At 39.0% G+C, this 21,109-nt stretch overlaps 3 protein-coding genes across 3 annotated transcripts in view; all 3 read left to right on the forward strand.

Annotated features, from left to right (window-relative positions):
• The window catches only part of LOC139952540 (uncharacterized), a 26,981-nt gene continuing 5,872 nt past the window's right edge, over nt 1-21,109 (forward strand). Inside the window, exons 1-3 of the mRNA XM_071951708.1 lie at nt 1-533; nt 8,278-9,189; nt 10,023-10,167. Of these exons, the coding sequence (XP_071807809.1) occupies nt 440-533; nt 8,278-9,189; nt 10,023-10,167 (1,151 nt within the window). The 5' untranslated portion in view covers nt 1-439. The remainder of the gene's footprint in view (nt 534-8,277; nt 9,190-10,022; nt 10,168-21,109) is intronic.
• On the forward strand, nt 14,050-14,923 carry LOC139952764 (snaclec bothroinsularin subunit beta-like). The gene has a single exon (XM_071951990.1). It carries the CDS (start codon nt 14,050-14,052, stop codon nt 14,716-14,718), a length of 669 nt encoding a protein of 222 aa, XP_071808091.1. The 3' UTR covers nt 14,719-14,923.
• On the forward strand, nt 16,137-16,805 carry LOC139952094 (snaclec bothroinsularin subunit beta-like). The gene has a single exon (XM_071951046.1). The coding sequence runs from the start codon at nt 16,137-16,139 to the stop codon at nt 16,803-16,805; it is 669 nt and encodes a 222-aa protein (XP_071807147.1).

Genomic DNA, 21,109 nt, shown 5'->3' on the forward strand with positions numbered 1-21,109 from the left:
TCCATGTACCCAGTACCTAGTCAAGTGAAGCAAAAAAGGGATACTTTGTACTCCTACGCGACTCGACCGGGGCAGCTCCTCATTAGAAATTCACAGTTGCAGAATGCATTGAGGCCACCGTGGAAGCCCTTTTGTACACAATCCAACTGTGATTACAGAAAGTATACGATTTAGCTGACATGGGCGATTGAATTATGACGACTGTTTACACAGTCGGTTGGTAGCTCAGTTTAATGTGGTATAGCGCCGTCCGCGTGTATGCAGCGACTACAACACTCAAACCCACCACTACAGCTATATTTTTAGCATTGGACTCTAAATCACAACGCACCGTGTGGAGGAGGTCTAGGATATTTTTGACCAGGCCCAGCATGGTGAATTACTTGTGTCCAGTAACAAGCTGACGACGTCCTACAAATTGGTGAACTTGAGGACCAGAATGGAACGGGAGATGTACGGGGTCAAGACACTGCGTCGACGGGGGGAAGGGGCCGGTGCGAACTTGGCTTCTCTGTCGGTCTTTTTATTAACATGTAAGTACGCAGTATGAACTGGTCCAGTACCTCATTTTATACCACATGATTATTCATGTTTTATTTTTCTTGTTTGTTTGTTTTGTTTTTTTTAATAAAGAGGATGACTTCATATTTCTTTTTTTTTTTTTAGATTTAACGACAACAGCTGATACAAAGATATTAAATTGTGGGCTTGCGAAGTTGGTTGATTTGATTTGATGGGGGTGAAACGAAAACAGATGTCTAATTTGTATTGGTCGAAAACGAAATGAAACCTGACAAACCTTATTACTGGTTATGCAGTATTAAGTTTCCAAACGTCTATTTTCATATTCATGTCTGATTTGAGTGGGAAGTAAACAAACTGTTCGTTTTACCTGTTCGGCAGGAACATTGTTTTAATTTGCCTTTATTTATTTATTTATTATTATTGTTTAAAGGGTGTAGGACACTAAACTTACACAGTTTGAAGATAATGATAGTAGAAAGCTTCCCTGAAAATATTAGGTGCGGTAGTTTTGGGGTAATGAGTAAAACAATGTAATGAAAATAATTACAAACGTTTGTTTTTTCATTACATTGTTTTACTCATTTCTCAAAAACTACAGCACCTCAATAAGTAATGAAGGGAAGCATTCCATTATCATTATCTTCAAACCCTGTAAGTTTAATGTAAATCTGTTGACATTTTGCAAAAAGTACCCAAATCCTTTAAGTTAAACGTCAGGATTGAATTCCAAAATGAACTCCGATCTGGTAAATCGTATGGATCCTACCAGTGGAAATATAACTAGAAGTGGAACTGATATTGTAACTCTATACCGATCAAGTCAATCACAATTCCTAAAAATATTGTTATAAATCTGGTCAAGTTCCTAGAAAACGGTGTTAACAACCCTGTGCAGTGCTGAATCCATCAAGTTCAAGCAATGCAATACATTGACTTTGAAAAGATGGTTGATGTCAAGTTATGGGATTTGATGCATTGCATGGTGAGCTATCAATATATTAATCGCCTCGGTATAACAGCAAGTGTTTGTCTACTTGCCAGGTGGAGTGTGTTCTTTACAGATAACTATCTAGCTAGTCACTGCCGTGGAGTAGATTTTCGGAATTCTGGAGATTTCTCAGTTCTTAAAAGCACTGTCCTGCTGTAAAGTGAAGTTACAACCGTTTTCAGTGAACCAGGGGTGGATTTCACAAAGAGTTAAGACTAGTCTTATCTCGAGTTAGGATAAGTTACTCGTCCTAACTTAGGGCTAGCCACACATTTTGTATATCTCCTAGGACTAGTCCTAAGTTTGGACTGGTCCTAACTCTTTGTGAAATCGACCCCAGGGCCCAGTTTCATAGAGCTGCTAAGCACCAAAATTGTTTGCTTAGCATGACATGTTTGCCTTTATAACAACAAGTTTACCAACCAAATTTCCGCATGATATTTCAGGATAAGCAAGCAACAGCTGAATACCAGTAACAAGCAATATACAACAAATGGAAATTTGGTTGGTAATCCTGGGTTTATCAAAGGAAGAAATTTCATGCTAAGCAAACTTGTGTGTTTAGTAGCTCTATGAAATTGGGCCCAGGTATCTTTTTAACCATAAACCACCGTTGGTCCATTTTATCATCGATCCACACAATCACAAAGCTATCTCCAGTGACACACATTGTACCCTAACATTATCAAAGTTATCTTATTTGTGGACAGCTTCAGACGTTATGTCAATGGTCGACAATTACTGGTAATTGACATCAAACTTTGGCCATAATTATTCCACAATCAGAGGTGCACTGGTTTAAATCGTTGCATTGTACTCGGTAATGTACCGTGTAAAACACCATAGAGCTGCTAAGCACAAAAATTTGCATAGCATGACATTTCTTCCTTGATAAAAACAGGATTACCAACCAAATTTCCACGGGATTTTTTGAGTAAGCTAACAACAGCTGAATACCAGTAACAATCAACATGCAACAAATGGAAATTTGGTTGGTAATCCTGTTTTTATCGAGGAAGAAATTTCATGCTAAGCAAATTTGTGTGCTGAGCAGCTCTATGAAATTGGGTCCTGTACTACCTTAGTTAATTCTTGTAATTGTTGGGCGTAGCAGCTCGTTGAAATTAGGCCATGTAGTACTACTTCAGTTACTTTTTGTATTGTACTCGGTAATATACCTTTAAAGCAGGATCTGTAGGGCATTCACAATCCGTCTTATAAGCTTTTCATCGAATTGTGTTATTTGAGAGGCTTTATTGTGTAGTCGATGCACATTTTAAAGGGACAGTTCAGTATAGTCACATATTTTTTTTTCTTTCTTTTTTTCTTCTCAATTCTATTTTTGATCAACGATTTCGTACCGGTAGGCCTACTCTCCTGTGACGCAGTAGTTGTTTGCACTGTTTTGAGAATGATTGAACATGCAGTTTGTTTAGAAAATAATGATAAACAGTGGGGGATATTTACACACAACGAATGATTGACATGGGATAGCCTACTGTGACGAAGGTTTTTTCTCCAGAGAATCGAAATAAAATCAGTTTAGTCTTCATCCGTGGTTCAGTAAAGTTAAACCCAAGAGTGTTTGAACTTTAAAGGCACTGAACCCTATTGGGACTCAAGGTTATTGATAGCATAAAAACTTACTTGGTAACCAGAAATGGAGAGCTGTTGGTAGTATAAACGGCAGTGTGCGAAACGGCTCCCTCTGAAGCAATGTAGTTTTCGAGAAAGAAGTAATTTTCCACTAAAATATTTTTAATTTGATTTCGAGACCTCAGATTAAGATTTTGAGGTCCCGAAATCAAGCATTTGAAAGAAAACAACTTCGTGTGACGAGGGTGTTTTTTCTTCCCATTTAATCTCGCAACTTTGATGACCAATTGAGTTCAAATGTTCACAGGTTTGTTATTTGGTGCATGTTGAGATACACCACGTGAGAACACTGATCTTGCCCAGTGTCTCTGGGGTCTGTAAACGTTTATTAAAGGAACACGTTGCCTTGGATCGGACGAGTTGGTCTATAAAAAGTGTTTGAAACCGTTTGTTATGAAATGCATATGGTTAGAAAGATGTTTTAAAAGTAGAATATAATGATCCACACAAGTATCACTCAAAATTGCACGGTTTTCCTTTTACGTCACGAACTAACACGGTCGGCCATTTATGGGAGTCAAAAATTTGACTCCCATAAATGGCCGACCGTGTTAGTCGACGAGGTAAAAGGAAAACCGTGCAATTTTGAGTGATACTTGTGTGGATCATTATATTCTACTTTTAAAACGTCTTTCTAACCAATGCATTTCATAACAAACGGTTTCAAACGCTTTTAAAAGACCAACTCGACCGATCCAAGGCAACGTGTTCCTTTAATTACCCTGAATGGGAAGTTACTTGTTAATAAGTACAGCAGCTGATGATACAATGTATTTTGGGAAACTCTCCACTTCGAATTTAGGCCTAACTGAAGTTGTGGAAAATGATATCACGTTTATATCAAGTTCGGCATGCATCAAGTCTCAACTAGAGAAAATCCAGTTGAAAGTTCCCCTGAAATTTGTATTGGAAATCTTGATTTTAAAAAGCGTTCAACTTTAAAAACCGTTTTCTCAAATGTCTACTTTTCACTGGGTGGTAGGCCTACCATCGTGTGTGCTAGTTCCAATTTGCTAAGGAAATTATTTCAGATAAATGAAGTTTATTTAGGTAAACATGTTAGACTAAAATGGAGGGGGACAAAATCAAAACAACATTACGCGCTCAAATCAGATATGGCAGCTGAGTGATGGCAATTACATCCAGATAATTCATTTTATTGGAATGTTGTTTCTTTTAAGTGCAGAGTACAATCCTTAATAGATTTGTCACCCCAGGCACAAGAATCTCATTCAAAAGAAGCGGTCATATGCCGCTTTTGTTGAGAGTGTCAATAGTGATTGCATTTCGACAATTGGTGAAAAAAAATAGGCTCCACCCGACGGAGCGTGAAATGGAGAAAAATATGCGCCGTCTGAAATGACTGTCGGTTGACTGCAATCGTATACAATGTGTTTTTACCCGTTATTTTGACGAGTTGCAATTAGGACAAGTGGATTTCAAGTATAGACGTACTTTTTAGATTGGATTGCGCGGGAACAATCTATGATGATAGAGAAGGCATGAAGTGAATAAGTCCACTCACGTTATCTTATAAGATGGGACTGGCCAGGTTCTATTTTTAAAGACACTGGACACTAACATACACATAACAAACCTGTGAAAATTTGAGCTCAATCGGTCGTCGAAGTTGCGAGATAATAATACTATTAAAAGAAACCTAGTCACACGAAGTTGTGTGCTTTTAGATGGTTGATTTCGAGACCTCAAAATCTAATTCTGAAGTCTCGAAATCAAATTCGTGGAAAATTACTTCTTTCTCGAAAACTACGTCACTTCAGAGGGAGCCGTTTCTCACAATGGTTAATTTATACTATCAACCTCTCCCCATTACTCGTTACCAAGTAAGGTTTTATGCTAATAATTATTTTGAGTAATTACCAATAGTGTTCACTGCCTTTATTACGGCTTTTTATAAAACGAGGGTTGACTGTTTACATATTAAGTGGCTTAAAATGTAGTAAAGATTCGTCTTTAGCCGTGGCTACTGCTAAAAGTTTCTCTTAAAAGCAGTCATGTAGTGTGTATCTGAAAGCCTGACAAAAAACATACAGCTGATTTTGGTTGTTGCAAACAAAAATAAGGACACTGTGTTAACCCTGCTAAAAATAGTTTATGCGTGTTTTCCCACTGTGAACTACTGACTCACACAAAGGATTTAGCCAAAATTTTCGAAGTTTTTTTTTTGATGTACTAATGGTTGATGACACAAAACAAGAAAGCTGTCTGCAATTATTGTCAACTCTACAGATAATAACCTTTAACGAGGTAAATAAAGCATCAAACAATTCATTTATAAGCAATGTACACATTTTGTAAAGACACGCCGCTCCAACTCGATAACACTTTGTCTTTAAAGAAATTTCCGCCCAGAATTGTCTCCCATTGTCCCGCTGATCCCATAACCCACCGCAACCCCTCTGTATTTGGAAACAAACATTCCCAATCGGAAATCGGGTATAACCGAATAAGTGCCCGGAGCAGCAAAAAGGGGAAATTTGTGTTTAGTAATTAACGAGATTTTTCCTGTTTAAGATCACGTAGGCCTATGACGTCATTCAACGACGTGGAAAGTGGAGATTGTGGGTACCTTACGTTGGTAAACTGCCACTTCAATATTGTTTGTTCATTTTAAAATCTGGATTTGGGGGTTTAAAAAGTACAACAATAAACTTAGGGTGAATACATACAATACACGGACAAATACACCTGTAGACTCCAAAAGTAACAACGTTCGTTCAGACAGGGTTTATTTATTTGTTTATTTATTTTATTTATCCCGTATTTAATTTATGAATGTACCAAGTTTTAAAGGCACTGGCACTGCAGCCGATTTCACGAAACGAACGGATCAATCCTATCTCGAGTTTGGACGAGTAACTTGTTCAATGCGTTCTAACGCCTCCCGGATACGGAATTAACTCGTTCTAAGTCCTAAGATTAATCCTAAGTTAGGAAGAGTTTGGTGAAACCGACGGCTGTACACCTTTGGTAATATTGTCAAAGACCAGTATTCTCACATGTATTCCAAAATGCCTAATTTATATAACACAACAAATCTTTGGGCCTTTGGGCTGAATTACTATGGTCATCGAAGTTGCAAGATTGAAAGAAAACCACCCAACTTGTGTTTTCAGATTCCTAAAATGGGTTCCGGCCTAATGTCGTTTTAAAACTATTTGAGTGAGAAGTTTCCTCTTTCTCAAGGAGCTGTGTCGGTAAATGACGCCATCTACTTCAATCTGAATCTATTATTACAAACGTTGGCAATGGCCTTGCTTTGATGATAATAAGTATGACCTTATTACTCACATTTTATTTTTATATAAAGAGAGAGGTCACAGAAGATGACTGTACTATGACAAATGTATTTTGGGAATGAGTTCAAAAACGGGTAATTGGCTTGTCCAGGCTTTTCCCAAACCCTAAGCAACGCCGGCGTTGTTACACAAATTCGTTTGCTTTCAGATGCATGAAGTTTTTTTATACTTGAGTGAGAAAGTAAACTACGTTACCTCAGAGGGAGCCATTACTCACAATGTTTTAAACTATCAACAGCTCTGCGTTGCTTGTTCAAGTAGGGTTTCAGGCTACAGCTTATTTTAAGTAATTACCAATATTGTCCAGTCCCTCTTATGACCTTTCGCTTGTTACGCAGGCCGTTTGCGTACCTTAAAGGCAGTGGACACTATTGGTAATTACTCAAAAAAATTATTATCATAAAACCTTTCTAAATTACGACGAATGGGGAGAGGTTGATAGTATAAAACATTGTGAGAAACAGCTCCCTATGATGTGACGTAGTTTTCGAGAAAGAATTAATTTCCACAAATTTGATTTCGAGACCTCAGATTTAGAATTTGAGGTCTCGAAATCAAGCATCTGAAAGCAACCATCTTCGTGTGACCATGGTGCGACAAGGGTGTCTTTTCTTTCATTATAATATCTCGCCACTTCGACGACCGATTGAGCTCAAATTTTCACAGGCTTGTTATTTTATGCTGGTGTTTAGATACACCAAAAAAAAAGAATGGTCTTCGACAATTACCAATAGTGTCCAGTGTCTATAATAAAGCATGACTGAGGTGGCCGTGTAATACATAGTTAGAAGGCAACAACCCCTGTGAGCACATTACTGGGCTATATTTCATCAATCTCTACTCATGACCTTCACAGATGTACAGAAATAGCTGTACGCCGCTGCTCTCACTATTTTTAGTGTCAGCTCAAACTGCGTACAACAAAGTTGCATGCCCTTGGCCTATAATGTCGTGTATAAACAATGCTGACTCGATGATGTGCACTTTTTAACAACCGGCTCTTTTTCGAAATCCTTGAATCGTCAACCTCGACTTTAAAACAATATTGTCTACCCTATCATCATGATTGCCATGGTTTTGTAATTCATTCCGAAAATATTTGCACAAACATCACAAAATAGTGCGTGAAGGTCGAGGGACGAAATCTAAATAAATTTGGGAATAACTATTTAGAAATAAAAGTAAATCAATCAATAAACCCCAAAACTTAATGATTTTCAACTTCAATCAAGGTGTTGAAAAATTTGCTTTGTGTTGTTTACTTAACTAATAAAGTCTTTTTGCTTATGTTAATGGTATGTGGTTGAGGTTTTGCCTAATTCATAACTATTGTGTTTAGTTATGTTTTATTTTATTTATTTTTAAAAGATATGTAAGGACCTGACGTTTCGACCTTTGTAGAGACTTTCGCAAAGGCTTCGAGAAAGACTCCGCTGTGGAATCGAAATGTCAGGCCATTATTAAACTTTCCTTTGAATTTATACATAAGTCATTTTTGCTGGTACAAGCAGTTTGAAACGGCTAATTCTATTTTCTAATTTTTATTGTATAATTTTGAGAACATATCGTTCAACACATAATTATGTTTGACCACTTGGAATTTGTATTGCTGTGTAGGCCTATTTCATAGGGTCGTTAACTTATGCTTATTTTAGTGGGCAGTTTATCGGAAATTCGCAATATTTTGAATTGTATTTAAAAGCAATACTTGAGTTTTTGTTTGTTTTTCATCTTGCTGATTTGTTGCTAACAGCTAACAATATTTCCATTTCTGCTTTGGCACTTCAGGTGCTGCTATTGTGGCGCATGTGTCAGCAGGTGATTCAACTACAGTGAACTACAATACACCTCAGTTAATGCCTTTCACTACCCATGGACCAATGCCAGAACTCTACCCTCCAGTCACCAACAGCTTTTTACCCATTGCCCCTAAACCGGTCAACCCCAGCGTCGTTCCGACCCAAAGCCTACCAGCAAATGACACTCAACCAACAACTGGGGTTCCAACAACTGGGGTTCCAACAACAATGCCTGTACCAACGACTCCTGCAATAGTTGTACCCCCAACAACGATCCTTCCAGCAACGACGACTGGGCTTCCAACAACTAAGCTTCCAACAACTAGACTTCCAACAACGACTAGCCTTCCAACAACCACAAAAAGCATTCCAACAAAAGGCCTTCAAACGAAGGGCGTCCAAGGAAACACTTCCAACACGACTGGCCCTCCCTTAACTACCCACCAGGTGACCCCTCTGTTAGTAACCGACCCTCCATTGGCAGATCAAAACACAACAATTCCACTAGGAACTAATGATTCCAACAAAAACCTTGTACCTTCCAACAAACCTCCAACAACTCCTGCTGCCACAGCTCCCACTACACAAGAAAATACTTTATTTCCAGCGCTTGTTCAACCCACTTTCGAAACTGGATCCACCAGCGGCCTGGGGCATGTCACCAAGACACCGCTCACAGAAACCTGGAAACACGCTGATGTAACGGTTGCTAGTCTTACTTCGTCATCGCTCGACACCACCTCCGTCGTGTATGATACCAGTATTGTTTATGTAACAGTGAACCCACCGTCTGATATTACGGGAGGAAATGAGGCTACACCTTTCGTTAAACCAACCATAGAGCAAGGATCAGGAACTGTAACAACAAATGGAACAGGGTTGAATCCAGACCACGAAAAAGGTTAGATTGTATTACTCATCATGAAGCTTATTTTTATTCAATGTCGTAATAAGTTGTGGGTTTTTATTTGTTATGCCAAAATAGTGTTTATAGAAAATGTGTTATGGCAGTTCACGAGATGGAAAGATCATTGGACAACATTTTTGGGCAAAAACTGAGCTTATTTAGTCTTAACCTTTTGTACATTCTAAAAACTCCCCAGGGGTCTGAAGTGACCTGGTTTCCCAGGGCATTATGTCCACCTGAGAGTCGGTCCCCCATATGGGAAATTAACGTGGGATGTAGGAGGAGGATTCAAGAGAGGGCGCTATCAGAAGAAATGTGTACACAGTGTGCCTAATGAGGGGACAGCATCATCTCGGGGGGGGGGGGGCAAGAATCCCCTGCAACACTGGATCCGGGTCACGTTGAGCCTAGCCCATTTCTTGGTTAGTGTGACCTAGAATCTGTGTCAGAATGACCCGGAATTTAGTCCAACTAAATCTGGAAGGGATCAGTGGTCAACAATTTTCTTTAACAAATTCCTGTGTCAACCCAACTCGGAAATAGGTCAGGTTTAGAGTGTTTTGTAAAAATGGACCCGGGTCGATTTCACAAAGAGTGGTCCCAGGTGATATTTAAAAAGCAAAATTAAGGCTAGTTCTAACTCGTCCTAACTGGAGATCACATTAGTCTTAACTTTTTGTGAAAGCCACCCCAGGTAACCAAACGGTATTGACTTGTTGTTTGTGATTGATTAACATTGGCTTGTTTTCCCCCCTTTTTTTTCTTCTCTCGTTTTTTTAAATACATTTGTTAATGACTTCTTTTTTTTCTCTTGTTTTGATACCTAGATGAGCTAAGGATGTTACTTCTAATAGTGGGTGGTTCCATAGGGGGTGCAGTAACTTTAATCGTGCTAGTATTCATCGTCGTGTATCGTTTTGCAAAGAAGAGATCAAGAGATAAAAACAGCAGATACTACAACTTCAAAAAGAAGTAAGTCCGATTTATTTTCCTTCATGCAGTTTTCCTCACACCATGTTTTAGTAAATGTGTGTTTTCCCCACCGGGTAATCTCGATGGTCTATAGTTGGTAAGACAATGCTCTCGAATTCCAAAGGTCGTGGGTTTGAATCCCATCCAACTATTATATGCGTGATTTTTTTTTTCATAGAGTATGGCATAGTTCTGTCAATGTTTGTAGTATTATACCCGTATAAGTTTTAGCTCTTTAAGCCGTCAATGGTTTGAGGGGAGAAAGTGAAAACCACAGAGCAATGTTTTCAGGAGAGTCACGACGTTGTACGTACTAAAATAATGTTCGTCTCCTGATGGGACGAAAATTATTTTCGTGACATTTTTACTTTACTAATATTTATATAAAAAAATACAGCTCCTCAGCAAGTAATATTTTAAGGGAGCTTTCGACCATCATTCTCTTTAAACTGTGTAAGTTAAATGTAAATTATTTGTGGTGTTTTCTACCATCATTATCTTTACACTGTGTAAGTTTATTGTCAATAATGTGGCTATTGTTTTTACTAACTAGCTTAAAGGAACACGTTGCCTTGGATCGGACGAGTTGGTCAAAACAAAAGCGTTTGTAACCGTTTTGTATTTAATGCATATGGTTGGAAAGATGTTTTAAAAGTAGAATACAATGTTCCACACAAGTTTGCCTCCAAATTGCGTGGTTTTCCTTCTACTGTGCGAACTAACACGGTCGGCCATTTATGGGAGTCAAAATTTTGACCCCCATAAATGGCCGACGTGTTAGTCCACGAGGTAAAAGGAAAACCACGCAATTTCGAGGCATGTTTGTGTGGATCATTGTATTCTACTTTTACAACACCTTTCTACCCATATGCATTTTATAAAAAGCGGTTACAAACGCTTTTCAAAGACCAACTCGACCGATCCAAGGCAACGTGTTCCTTTAAAGCAATCATGTATCTTCCTCTAACCACGGACCTTGCTCTAGCATTACTGGCCTTGTGGGGATGAGTAAACAATATTGTGGTAATGTGTAAAATATTGTGTGATGCCTCGTCATGTCTTACTTGAGACACAACCTGTTCAACCACAAAACCTTGTGTAAGATGATGCTTTGTGACACCGGCATCAAGACGCCTAAATCTGTGTGTGTTGTTTGCGATTTCTTTGGAAAACATGATTGAAAAGATGCTTGATTTCTAAATTCGGAGGTCTCGAAATCAAATTCATGGAAAATTACTTCTTTCTCGAAAACTACATCACTTCAGTGGGAGCCGTTTCTCACAATGTTTTATACTATCAACCTCTCCCCATTACTCGTTACCAAGTAAGGTTTTATGCTAATAATTATTTTGAGTACTTACCAATGGGAGACTTTGAGGCGCTAGGTGGCAGCAGACTTACCAGGTAAATTTCCATTGTTGACGTAGTTCTGAGCATGCGCACATTACCGAGAACAATGGATTTTACCTGGTAAGTCTGCTGCCACCAAGCGTCCCAAAAGTCCCCCATAGTGTCCACTGCCTTTAAGTCGATATGACATTCGATAACACTATTAGGCCTTACCTATCTGAACTTTGGACTTGAATGCAAAAACATCATTCTAACTAGGGATTAATATTACTGAATCAATAATCAATACATAGTCATTAATTATATTAATTAACTAACTTAAAGTCAAATAATATGCAAACAATTACCAAGACACTCAAACATTCAAAAAGTTGTAAAAAACGTGGGCAAATCGTGCAAATTGCTGGGGACTTTTAGGTCATTTCTGATTCGAGCTGAAGGCTTTTCGGTCCCACGAGATCATTGAATCCAAAAATAAAGTCAACTTTTATCAAGATGGATCATTTTAATCTTACACCAGATTAATAATTATACATTATCACATCGGTATTTGCTCTTATCTACTTCAATGGGATCAGTTTTCCTTATTGTTAACTGTTGAAGAAAAAAAGAACACAACAACTATTGCCTAAAGTGCATATAAAAAAGCACATAAGATAATACAAACCACTGTAAAAGGCCTAACAAGCATTACAAAAAAAAGAGAGATGGACGTAATGGAGATACTTTAACAAGCAAGTCTAGACATCAAAATGATTCTTGAGCTTACATAAAAATTCCGGTGAAGGGGCACAATTTATATGAAATAATTGATAACCCTCCAAACCAGTGATACCCCGATCATGCTGATAAGAGCACCAATTTCCAACATCATCACTTCTCTCACGTTGTTCTTCTCATGATCATGCTACCTCCACATACTTGATGCAAACTCATTGTCAACATTCATTCAAATGATAATAACCCGGTCATCGTGTTCCCAACGGCTGTTTAAAGCCCAGCGGGGGGCATTCTGACACCATCACGGCCAACTTATGAATATTATTTCTCATAAAACATAAAATATGTTGAGCCTATTGCATTCCATCCACACGGCTGATTTCCGTGCGTTGCATCGGGTCTTATGTTTATTTGTGTCAATGTTGAAATTGGAACTGTCATTTTGTCAGACAGTGAAATACCGGGATCGTTCTGTTTCAAATTTGGGCATGAATTGTCATAGTATGTTTGCGGGAACACCATGTGTATATCTACTTGCCGGGTAGAATTTGTTTTTTAGAGAACTGCCTTACTATGTATTCTACTAACGCGGAGTATAATGTTCAAAGTATATTTTATAACAGATCCCTAAATACGACATCAAAAGGAGCAGTGTAATTTGTATTCATTGGCGACCGTGTCCCGTTACTCGGTGTCAGAACATGGGTTGAAAAGTCTTTCAAAGTTTCTCAAATTTAGATAAATTGTAATTTTTTAAATTGAAAAATTTCTATGATAAGAACGGATTATTAATTTGTTATTGCGGTTATGCCATTGACATTTCTTGGAAATGTGTTATATGTATTTTTACCCAAATAATAGACAAATAATTTGTCTTTTTAAATTCTATACGTGATACGTGACAAGAACATTTACGAAGGCTCAATTTGAATTTACATGTTATTTGAGACTTGACGAGTGCTTTTAATTTATTTATCTGTTTGTATCATTCGCTTTACGATGGACAGCTTTCAAGGAACCAAGCCATTAAAAGCAGTAATTGCTAAGCAACTACTCAACAAACATTTACACCAAAACATCTATATCATAAGTTTGTATACCACAATTCCATCGAGATCACAGCAATTACCAAGCTTGATGAATCCAAAGCTAATAAATTGTATAATAAAAATAGTGTCATCACGCACAAAACACAGAATACAAAATCACCAATTAAATGCAATTGATAGGCCTACGTGCTCCAGTACAATACCGGTAAATTAGATTAACAAATGTTTTATTGAAAAGAGAAAAAAAACTGAAAGCGTGACGACTTCTAATAATTTATTCAGATCTCTTTGTATCATTCGCTTTACGACAGCTTTCAAAGGACCAAGCCACTCAAAAAAAGTGTTGCTTATAGCAACTACTTAATAAACAAATTCTAGTGGTGAGACCAAGCTAAGCCAACTGTATAGTGTCTTCATGCAAATTTATCACTCATAAAAGATGTATGGGCATCCTTGACAGTCAAACAATTGTACTGCAATTTGCAGTAACAGTTTCATAGTTATTCAGTGAAGTCAGTTGATCAACTGAGCCTGACACGTACGGCACACAATCTTCAAATAATGTGACTGGACTTTGACTAAAAACCTGCCTGAACTTTGCTTTAATCCAAAACCAAGGAAACTAAATTTTCTGACTGTTGATCTGTCATTTCTTTGCAAAGGAGTTGAGTCAACTGTTAATAGCAGTATCATGTTGGTATTAACTGCTTGCATTAAGAAACTGTTCTTGTTTTTCGCCGTTTTCGTTGTGGGGCTTCGAGCTATGTGTCCTCCCGGCTGGCTGACTTGGCAAGACTCCTGCTACATCTTACTGCCTCAGAAGATGAACTGGACTGATGCGTTCAGGGTTTGTGATCGGCCTGGAAGCGCCATGACTATGCCTGAAACTCAAATAGAACAAGATTTTATTTGGCGAGAAATGAATACATCGAGGATACAAATGGGTCTCGTGGACGGTAATCCATTTCAACTTTGGATTGGGTGCAAGAAAGATCTGACCAATCCTGGACACCTGTCATGTCCTGGTAAGAAAGTTGATTCCGACTACACCAATTGGAAGGGAAGCCGTTATAACGATGAGGGTCAGGACTGCGTCAGAATGCGACAAAAAAACGACGGTAAATGGGGAGATTATTTCTGTAATGGTACCTTTTTCGCTGCTTGTGAGATGCGCGTCCCTCGTCCCGTGTACTGCCTGACAGCTGACGATGACGGTCGCTTCACACATCAGTGTCTGCTCAACCATGACATCAAGAACCTGACAGCTAAGGGAGTCATTGGGTGTGGTCAGGCGTGCTGGGCGGAGCCTCGATGCCACTCCTTCAATCACTGGCAGCAGGGTAAGCTATGTCAGCTTAACAACGCATCCCGACTGGAGGCTGACGTCACTGATTTCAAGAACAAGGAGGGCTGCTCCTTCTTCGAACTGTAAAAATGATCCACGCAAAATAAACATGAAAGGACAAGTCTGAGATTTCAGTCAGTCAGACTTGAAATCAATTCTTTGTGAAAGAAGAGTTTGTTCAAAATATCGTAGGTCATCTGTAACACAAAGACACTCAATGAAGTTACGTGTTCTTTCTGAGGGGATACGATCAACTGTAAATATCTGTGTTAAAAATTGATATTCTGCACTTTTTTAATCACTCTGTGAAAAGTGTAACCGTAGACCCTTTTTAACATTTTCCCTTTGTCATTGAAGCAATACATCTTGTACATAACTAATATTTACGTTTAAAGGGAAGGTACACTATTGGTAATTGTCAAAGACTAGTCTTCTCACTTGGTGTATCACAACATAAGCATAAAATAAAAAACCTGTGAAAATTTGAGATAAATTGGTCATCGAAGTTGCGAGAAAATGATGAGAGAAAAAACACCCTTGTTGAACGAATTTGTGTGCTTTCATATAGGAATAAAGGACTTCTGGCTAGAAGTCTTTTATTATTTAGTGAGAAGTTACCTCGTTCTCAAAATCTATGCTACTTCAGAGGGAGCCGTTTCCCACAATGTTTTATACTACCAACAGCTCTCCAATGCTCGTTACCAAATCAGTTTTTAAGTTAATATTTGTTTTGAGTAATTACCAAACGCGTACCTTCCCTTTAAAGACAGAGATAAAAACAATGTTTCTAATCAGTTTTCACATTATTATCACTGGTCATTGAACACCAAGTTTAACTAGATTTTATTTGCGAATTATTTGCTTGAATACTTTATGAGCAATTTACTATTGTCCGAGGCCCAGTGTGTTATTCCTTTATCAAAAAATTACAAACTAATGAATACATTAATTTGAGCACCTTCAGCTTATAGCGTTCGTCACTGTCACTGTCACTGTCAATATTTTGAGCAATTTTAGCCGTGCGTAGAGAACTGTATTATAAATTCACACCGCCATGCCATAATTATGTCAATTAAAGGTATAGGAAACTTAGCAACCATTGGTTAACAATGGGTAGTTGTATAAAAAATAAGGTCATTTTACCCTCACGTCTTTGTTCGGATAACGCGCGATGAAGGTTAACAAATTGGTCATTGTATCTGCATCGGCAACGAAATTATAGGGGTCTTTGGTAAACTGGATAGGTATTACGAACAGCGCATGCATGTATTGTATCACCACAGCCATCAACGCAGAACACAATCTTCAAGTTTGTGTGGACATCACGAGCGTAAAATCGGGCTTTACTTGGCTTTAATCAAAGACCGAAACAAAACAAGAGCTCCTGACTTTTGATTTATCATTTTGCTTTACACAAGAAACGTGTCTACATTATGTTGGTATTAACTGCTTGCATTAAGAACCTGTTATTGTTATTCGCCGTTTTCTCTGTGGGGCTTCGAGCTATGTGTCCTCCCGGCTGGCTGACTTGGCAAGACTCCTGCTACATCTTACTGCCTCAGAAGATGAACTGGACTGATGCGTTCAGGGTTTGTGATCGGCCTGGAAGCGCCATTGCTATGCCTGAATCTCAAATAGAACAAGATTTTATTTGGCGAGAATTGAATACATCGAGGATACAAATGGGTCTCATGGAGGCTAATCCATTTCAACTTTGGATTGGGTGCAAGAAAGATCTGACCAATCCTGGACACCTGTCATGTCCTGGTAAGAAAGTTGATTCCGACTACATCAATTGGGAGGGAAGCCATTATAAGGATGAGGGCCAGAACTGCGTCAGAATGCGACAAAAAAACGACGGTAAATGGGGAGATTATTTCTGTAATGGTACCTTTTTCGCTGCTTGTGAGATGCGCGTCCCTCGTCCCGTGTACTGCCTGACAGCTGACGATGACGGTCGCTTCACACATCAGTGTCTGCTCAACCATGACATCAAGAACCTGACAGCTAAGGGAGTCATTGGGTGTGGTCAGGCATGCTGGGCGGAGCCTCGATGCCACTCCTTCAATATCTGGCAACAGGATAAGACATGTCAGCTTAACAACGCATCCCGCCTGGAGGCTGACGTCACTGATTTCAAGAACATGGATGGCTGCTCCTTCTTTGAACTGTAAAATAATCAACGCAACAGAAGTGACATGAAGTGTATAGATTTTAGATCGGCTTTCGATAAAGTATCAACATGATTGTGTTTCGTCATTTTGAACAAAGCAAGACAAACATTGACATTGTTTTGTTATTATTACTGTGATATAAGTATTGTTTCAACCTTTGACTGCAGTTCTAAATGTTAACATTCACCATTATTAGTTCATTCTTACAATTAGCAACGTGTTATTAATCAAAAACACTTGCCTCGAAAAATTTTCCGAATACTGCATCATCTTCAAGGCCGACGTCACCAACTTCATTTGGAGCACAATCCTTGGATTCGAAAATTAAACAATGAATATCATGAAAGAAGTTCATCAGGCTGGTAAAATATCAACTTATTAAATGAATTTTCTACAAAGCCAAATACTCGCGTAATTTTCGTTTACGTTTCGACTAGCTTCACTAGTCATCCTCAGAACAAATTAACTTTTAAACATTCCGTAAACTAGAACTGCTTGTTCGAACGTTAAAGACTTTCATGCCTACTAGCAGCCTCTTCTCACCGTAGATCTTTTCTGTTTTAAAACCATTGGACGCTTTCGGTTCAGAAAAAAAATAAAAGTTCACAGATTTACAAATAACTTACAGGGTTTACAGAAGGCAATGGTGAAAGACTTCTCTTGAAATATTATTCCATGAAATGCTTTACTTTTTGAGAAAACAGCAAAACAATATAAATTCTCGTTAACGAGAATTACGGATTTATTTTAAACACATGTCATAACACGGCGAAACGCGCGGAAACAAGGGTGGGGGTTTCCGTTGTTTTCTCCCGACTCCGATGACCGATTGAGCCTAACTTTTCACAGGTTTGTTATTTGATATAGAAGTTGTGGTACACAAAGTGTGGGCCTTGGACAACACTGTTTACCGAAAGGGTCCAATGGCTTTAAGCTGCGACTAGGGGTGTTTAATTATGTTGACTGGGTAATGGTGGTTTTTACACCGTAGTGTCGATGATGTAACAAATCAACGACTGTTTCATTCAGGCTGATCTGATCGTTCCCTTCATTTGAGAATTACGGGGCTCTGGAAGTGCCATCTGACATGTTGAGATCCTCAGATAATCCATATGTAGCATGATGACATCATAAACGTAAGATGACGTCTTACTGATGTTATGTCGGGAAGGCGACGTCATAAATACTTTTAGGATGTCGAAAATCCTAAGATAATATTATCTCGGGCAGTCGACACCCTGACTTTAGGTCGTCGCTATATCCCTAGACAGTCGACACCTTTGCGTTATGTCCCCATACCGAGATAAATTCACTCAGGATGTCTTCATCGAATTTTAGTGGTGTCACCACCCTGCAGTAAAGTATTTCAGGATCTCAATGAGTCAGACGGCACTTCCAGAGCTCCGTAGAAAATGAAGTAGAAGCCCCAATGATTATCGTTGCAATTAGTTGTAATTGTTGACGGTAGTTAGCACAATTTTTAACAAAGGTATTTTTGTTTTTTTATTTTTTATTTTTTCGTTTTGGGGGTTTAATTATAAATATATATATATATATATATATATATACAGTCAATTTTTCTTTGTTCAATCCTAAAATCATTTAAAAATGTACCCAGTCAGTTTCCCTTGTGGTTTATTATTTGATATATATATATATCGGCACCCCCGAACAAAGATATTGACAAAATTGGGAGACCACCAACATAGGGCTAGATAGCTCAGTTGGTAGAGCGCCGGCACGTTAAACCGGAGGTCGTTGGTTCAAATCCCGCTCTAGTCAATTTTTCTTTGTTCAATCCTAAAAAATCATTTAAAAATGTACCCAGTCAGTTTCCCTTGTGGTTTATTATTTGATATCTGATATAAAAAGTCGCATCCCCTTAAGGTGATCCCCTGTCTGCCGCTTCCCAGGTTGTATCGTTACCCGGGTGTGATCCCTGGCTACACGGCAGTTTGCGGTTTAATGGCTTCTGACAGGCACCCCCGAACAAAGATATTGACAAAATTGGGAGACCACCAACATAGGGCTAGATAGCTCAGTTGGTAGAGCGCCGGCACGTTAAACCGGAGGTCGTTGGTTCAAATCCCGCTCTAGTCAATTTTTCTTTGTTCAATCCTAAAAAATCATTTAAAAATGTACCCAGTCAGTTTCCCTTGTGGTTTATTATTTGATATCTGATATAAAAAGTCGCATCCCCTTAAGGTGATCCCCTGTCTGCCGCTTCCCAGGTTGTATCGTTACCCGGGTGTGATCCCTGGCTACACGGCAGTTTGCGGTTTAATGGCTTCTGACAGGCACCCCCGAACAAAGATATTGACAAAATTGGGAGACCACCAACATAGGGCTAGATAGCTCAGTTGGTAGAGCGCCGGCACGTTAAACCGGAGGTCGTTGGTTCAAATCCCGCTCTAGTCAATTTTTCTTTGTTCAATCCTAAAAAATCATTTAAAAATGTACCCAGTCAGTTTCCCTTGTGGTTTATTATTTGATATCTGATATAAAAAGTCGCATCCCCTTAAGGTGATCCCCTGTCTGCCGCTTCCCAGGTTGTATCGTTACCCGGGTGTGATCCCTGGCTACACGGCAGTTTGCGGTTTAATGGCTTCTGACAGGCACCCCCGAACAAAGATATTGACAAAATTGGGAGACCACCAACATAGGGCTAGATAGCTCAGTTGGTAGAGCGCCGGCACGTTAAACCGGAGGTCGTTGGTTCAAATCCCGCTCTAGTCAATTTTTCTTTGTTCAATCCTAAAAAATCATTTAAAAATGTACCCAGTCAGTTTCCCTTGTGGTTTATTATTTGATATCTGATATAAAAAGTCGCATCCCCTTAAGGTGATCCCCTGTCTGCCGCTTCCCAGGTTGTATCGTTACCCGGGTGTGATCCCTGGCTACACGGCAGTTTGCGGTTTAATGGCTTCTGACAGGCACCCCCGAACAAAGATATTGACAAAATTGGGAGACCACCAACATAGGGCTAGATAGCTCAGTTGGTAGAGCGCCGGCACGTTAAACCGGAGGTCGTTGGTTCAAATCCCGCTCTAGTCAATTTTTCTTTGTTCAATCCTAAAAAATCATTTAAAAATGTACCCAGTCAGTTTCCCTTGTGGTTTATTATTTGATATATATATATATATATATATATATATATATTATTATAAACAAAAATAAGCACTATTTTTCACACTCACTGTTCATTGTTTCTGAAGCGGGTGTTATTATAATACTTAATAGTGTTAGATCGGTTTGGATAATTAATTTTTTATTATTTTTAAAAATCATAAAATAAAATCTTAATATCACCTATTATTAAAGAGCACAAAATAATAACTGAAAAATAATGTTTCGCTCAGTTTGTGTTCTTCGTTTGACAAACTATTTTGAGTAATTAACTATAGTGTCCAGCGCCTTAAACTATGAAAACACAATTTCTTAGCATAAAATTGCTCTTTGAATGACCTACGTATGGCTCACACAGCCACTCGGCACGTTTTATTCCATTGTTATTTTTGTTAAGGTTTAACGCGCAATCCATTGTACCAACCCACTACGCAACCCCGGTCATGGTATGAAAGACACTGCGTTGAAATAAACACTGAGCTAAATCCACGATGCAGTGTCATTGATGCTTGTAAAGACATCTACTCACGTTCAAGTGGAAGGTGCCACATGATTTGACCTCAAAACCTGTCTAGCAGGCGTGCAGAGATAAAAGGTTTTCTCCAACAGGGGTCAAGGTCACGACGATTGTCGTCTAGTCTTCAACTCTGAAGAAGAAAAAAACACTATGAAATAATTTTTGTATTTCTAGGTCACTTGTAATTCATTATTTCCTTTATGAATACAGGGTGCGTTCGTTTGGCTTCCCCCTGGGTCGACCCCGGTGTGTGGCTTTTTTTTTCCAGGACGAACGTGGGTAATTATCTGCACACGTTCGTCCTGGGTAAAGAAAACGCCACACTCCGGGGTCGACCCGGGGAAGCGGATCGACCGCACCCTCTGTGGACCTGAGTACGTAGCTGATCTTAATTGTCGAAATAATGTCATCGGGTTTGACTCCGGTGACGGTTTTGCAACTAGGGCTTCCCAGAGAAATAAGCGAAGAGTTGGGCACTACGCACGCTCACCATATCACCCTAAAGCGAGGACATGGCAAATAACCACCCCCCCCGCCCCCCCCCCCCCCCACCGTCATCCCACACCCCATCCCTTCTATCTTTCTAACAACATCTTCCTGTCGAAAACAATTTCTGTTATGACATGATCGTCTTTCTGCCTGTTTCCCGCCTGTTTCCCGC

The sequence above is a fragment of the Asterias amurensis genome, chromosome 20 (assembly GCF_032118995.1).
Source record: "Asterias amurensis chromosome 20, ASM3211899v1".
In the NCBI taxonomy this organism is placed as follows: Eukaryota; Metazoa; Echinodermata; class Asteroidea; order Forcipulatida; family Asteriidae; genus Asterias; species Asterias amurensis.

Bases quoted from the DNA above. Each gene is read 5' to 3' on its own strand.
- LOC139952764 (XM_071951990.1), top strand. From the start codon at position 14,050: ATGTGTCCTCCCGGCTGGCTGACTTGGCAAGACTCCTGCTACATCTTA.
- LOC139952094 (XM_071951046.1), top strand. From the start codon at position 16,137: ATGTGTCCTCCCGGCTGGCTGACTTGGCAAGACTCCTGCTACATCTTA.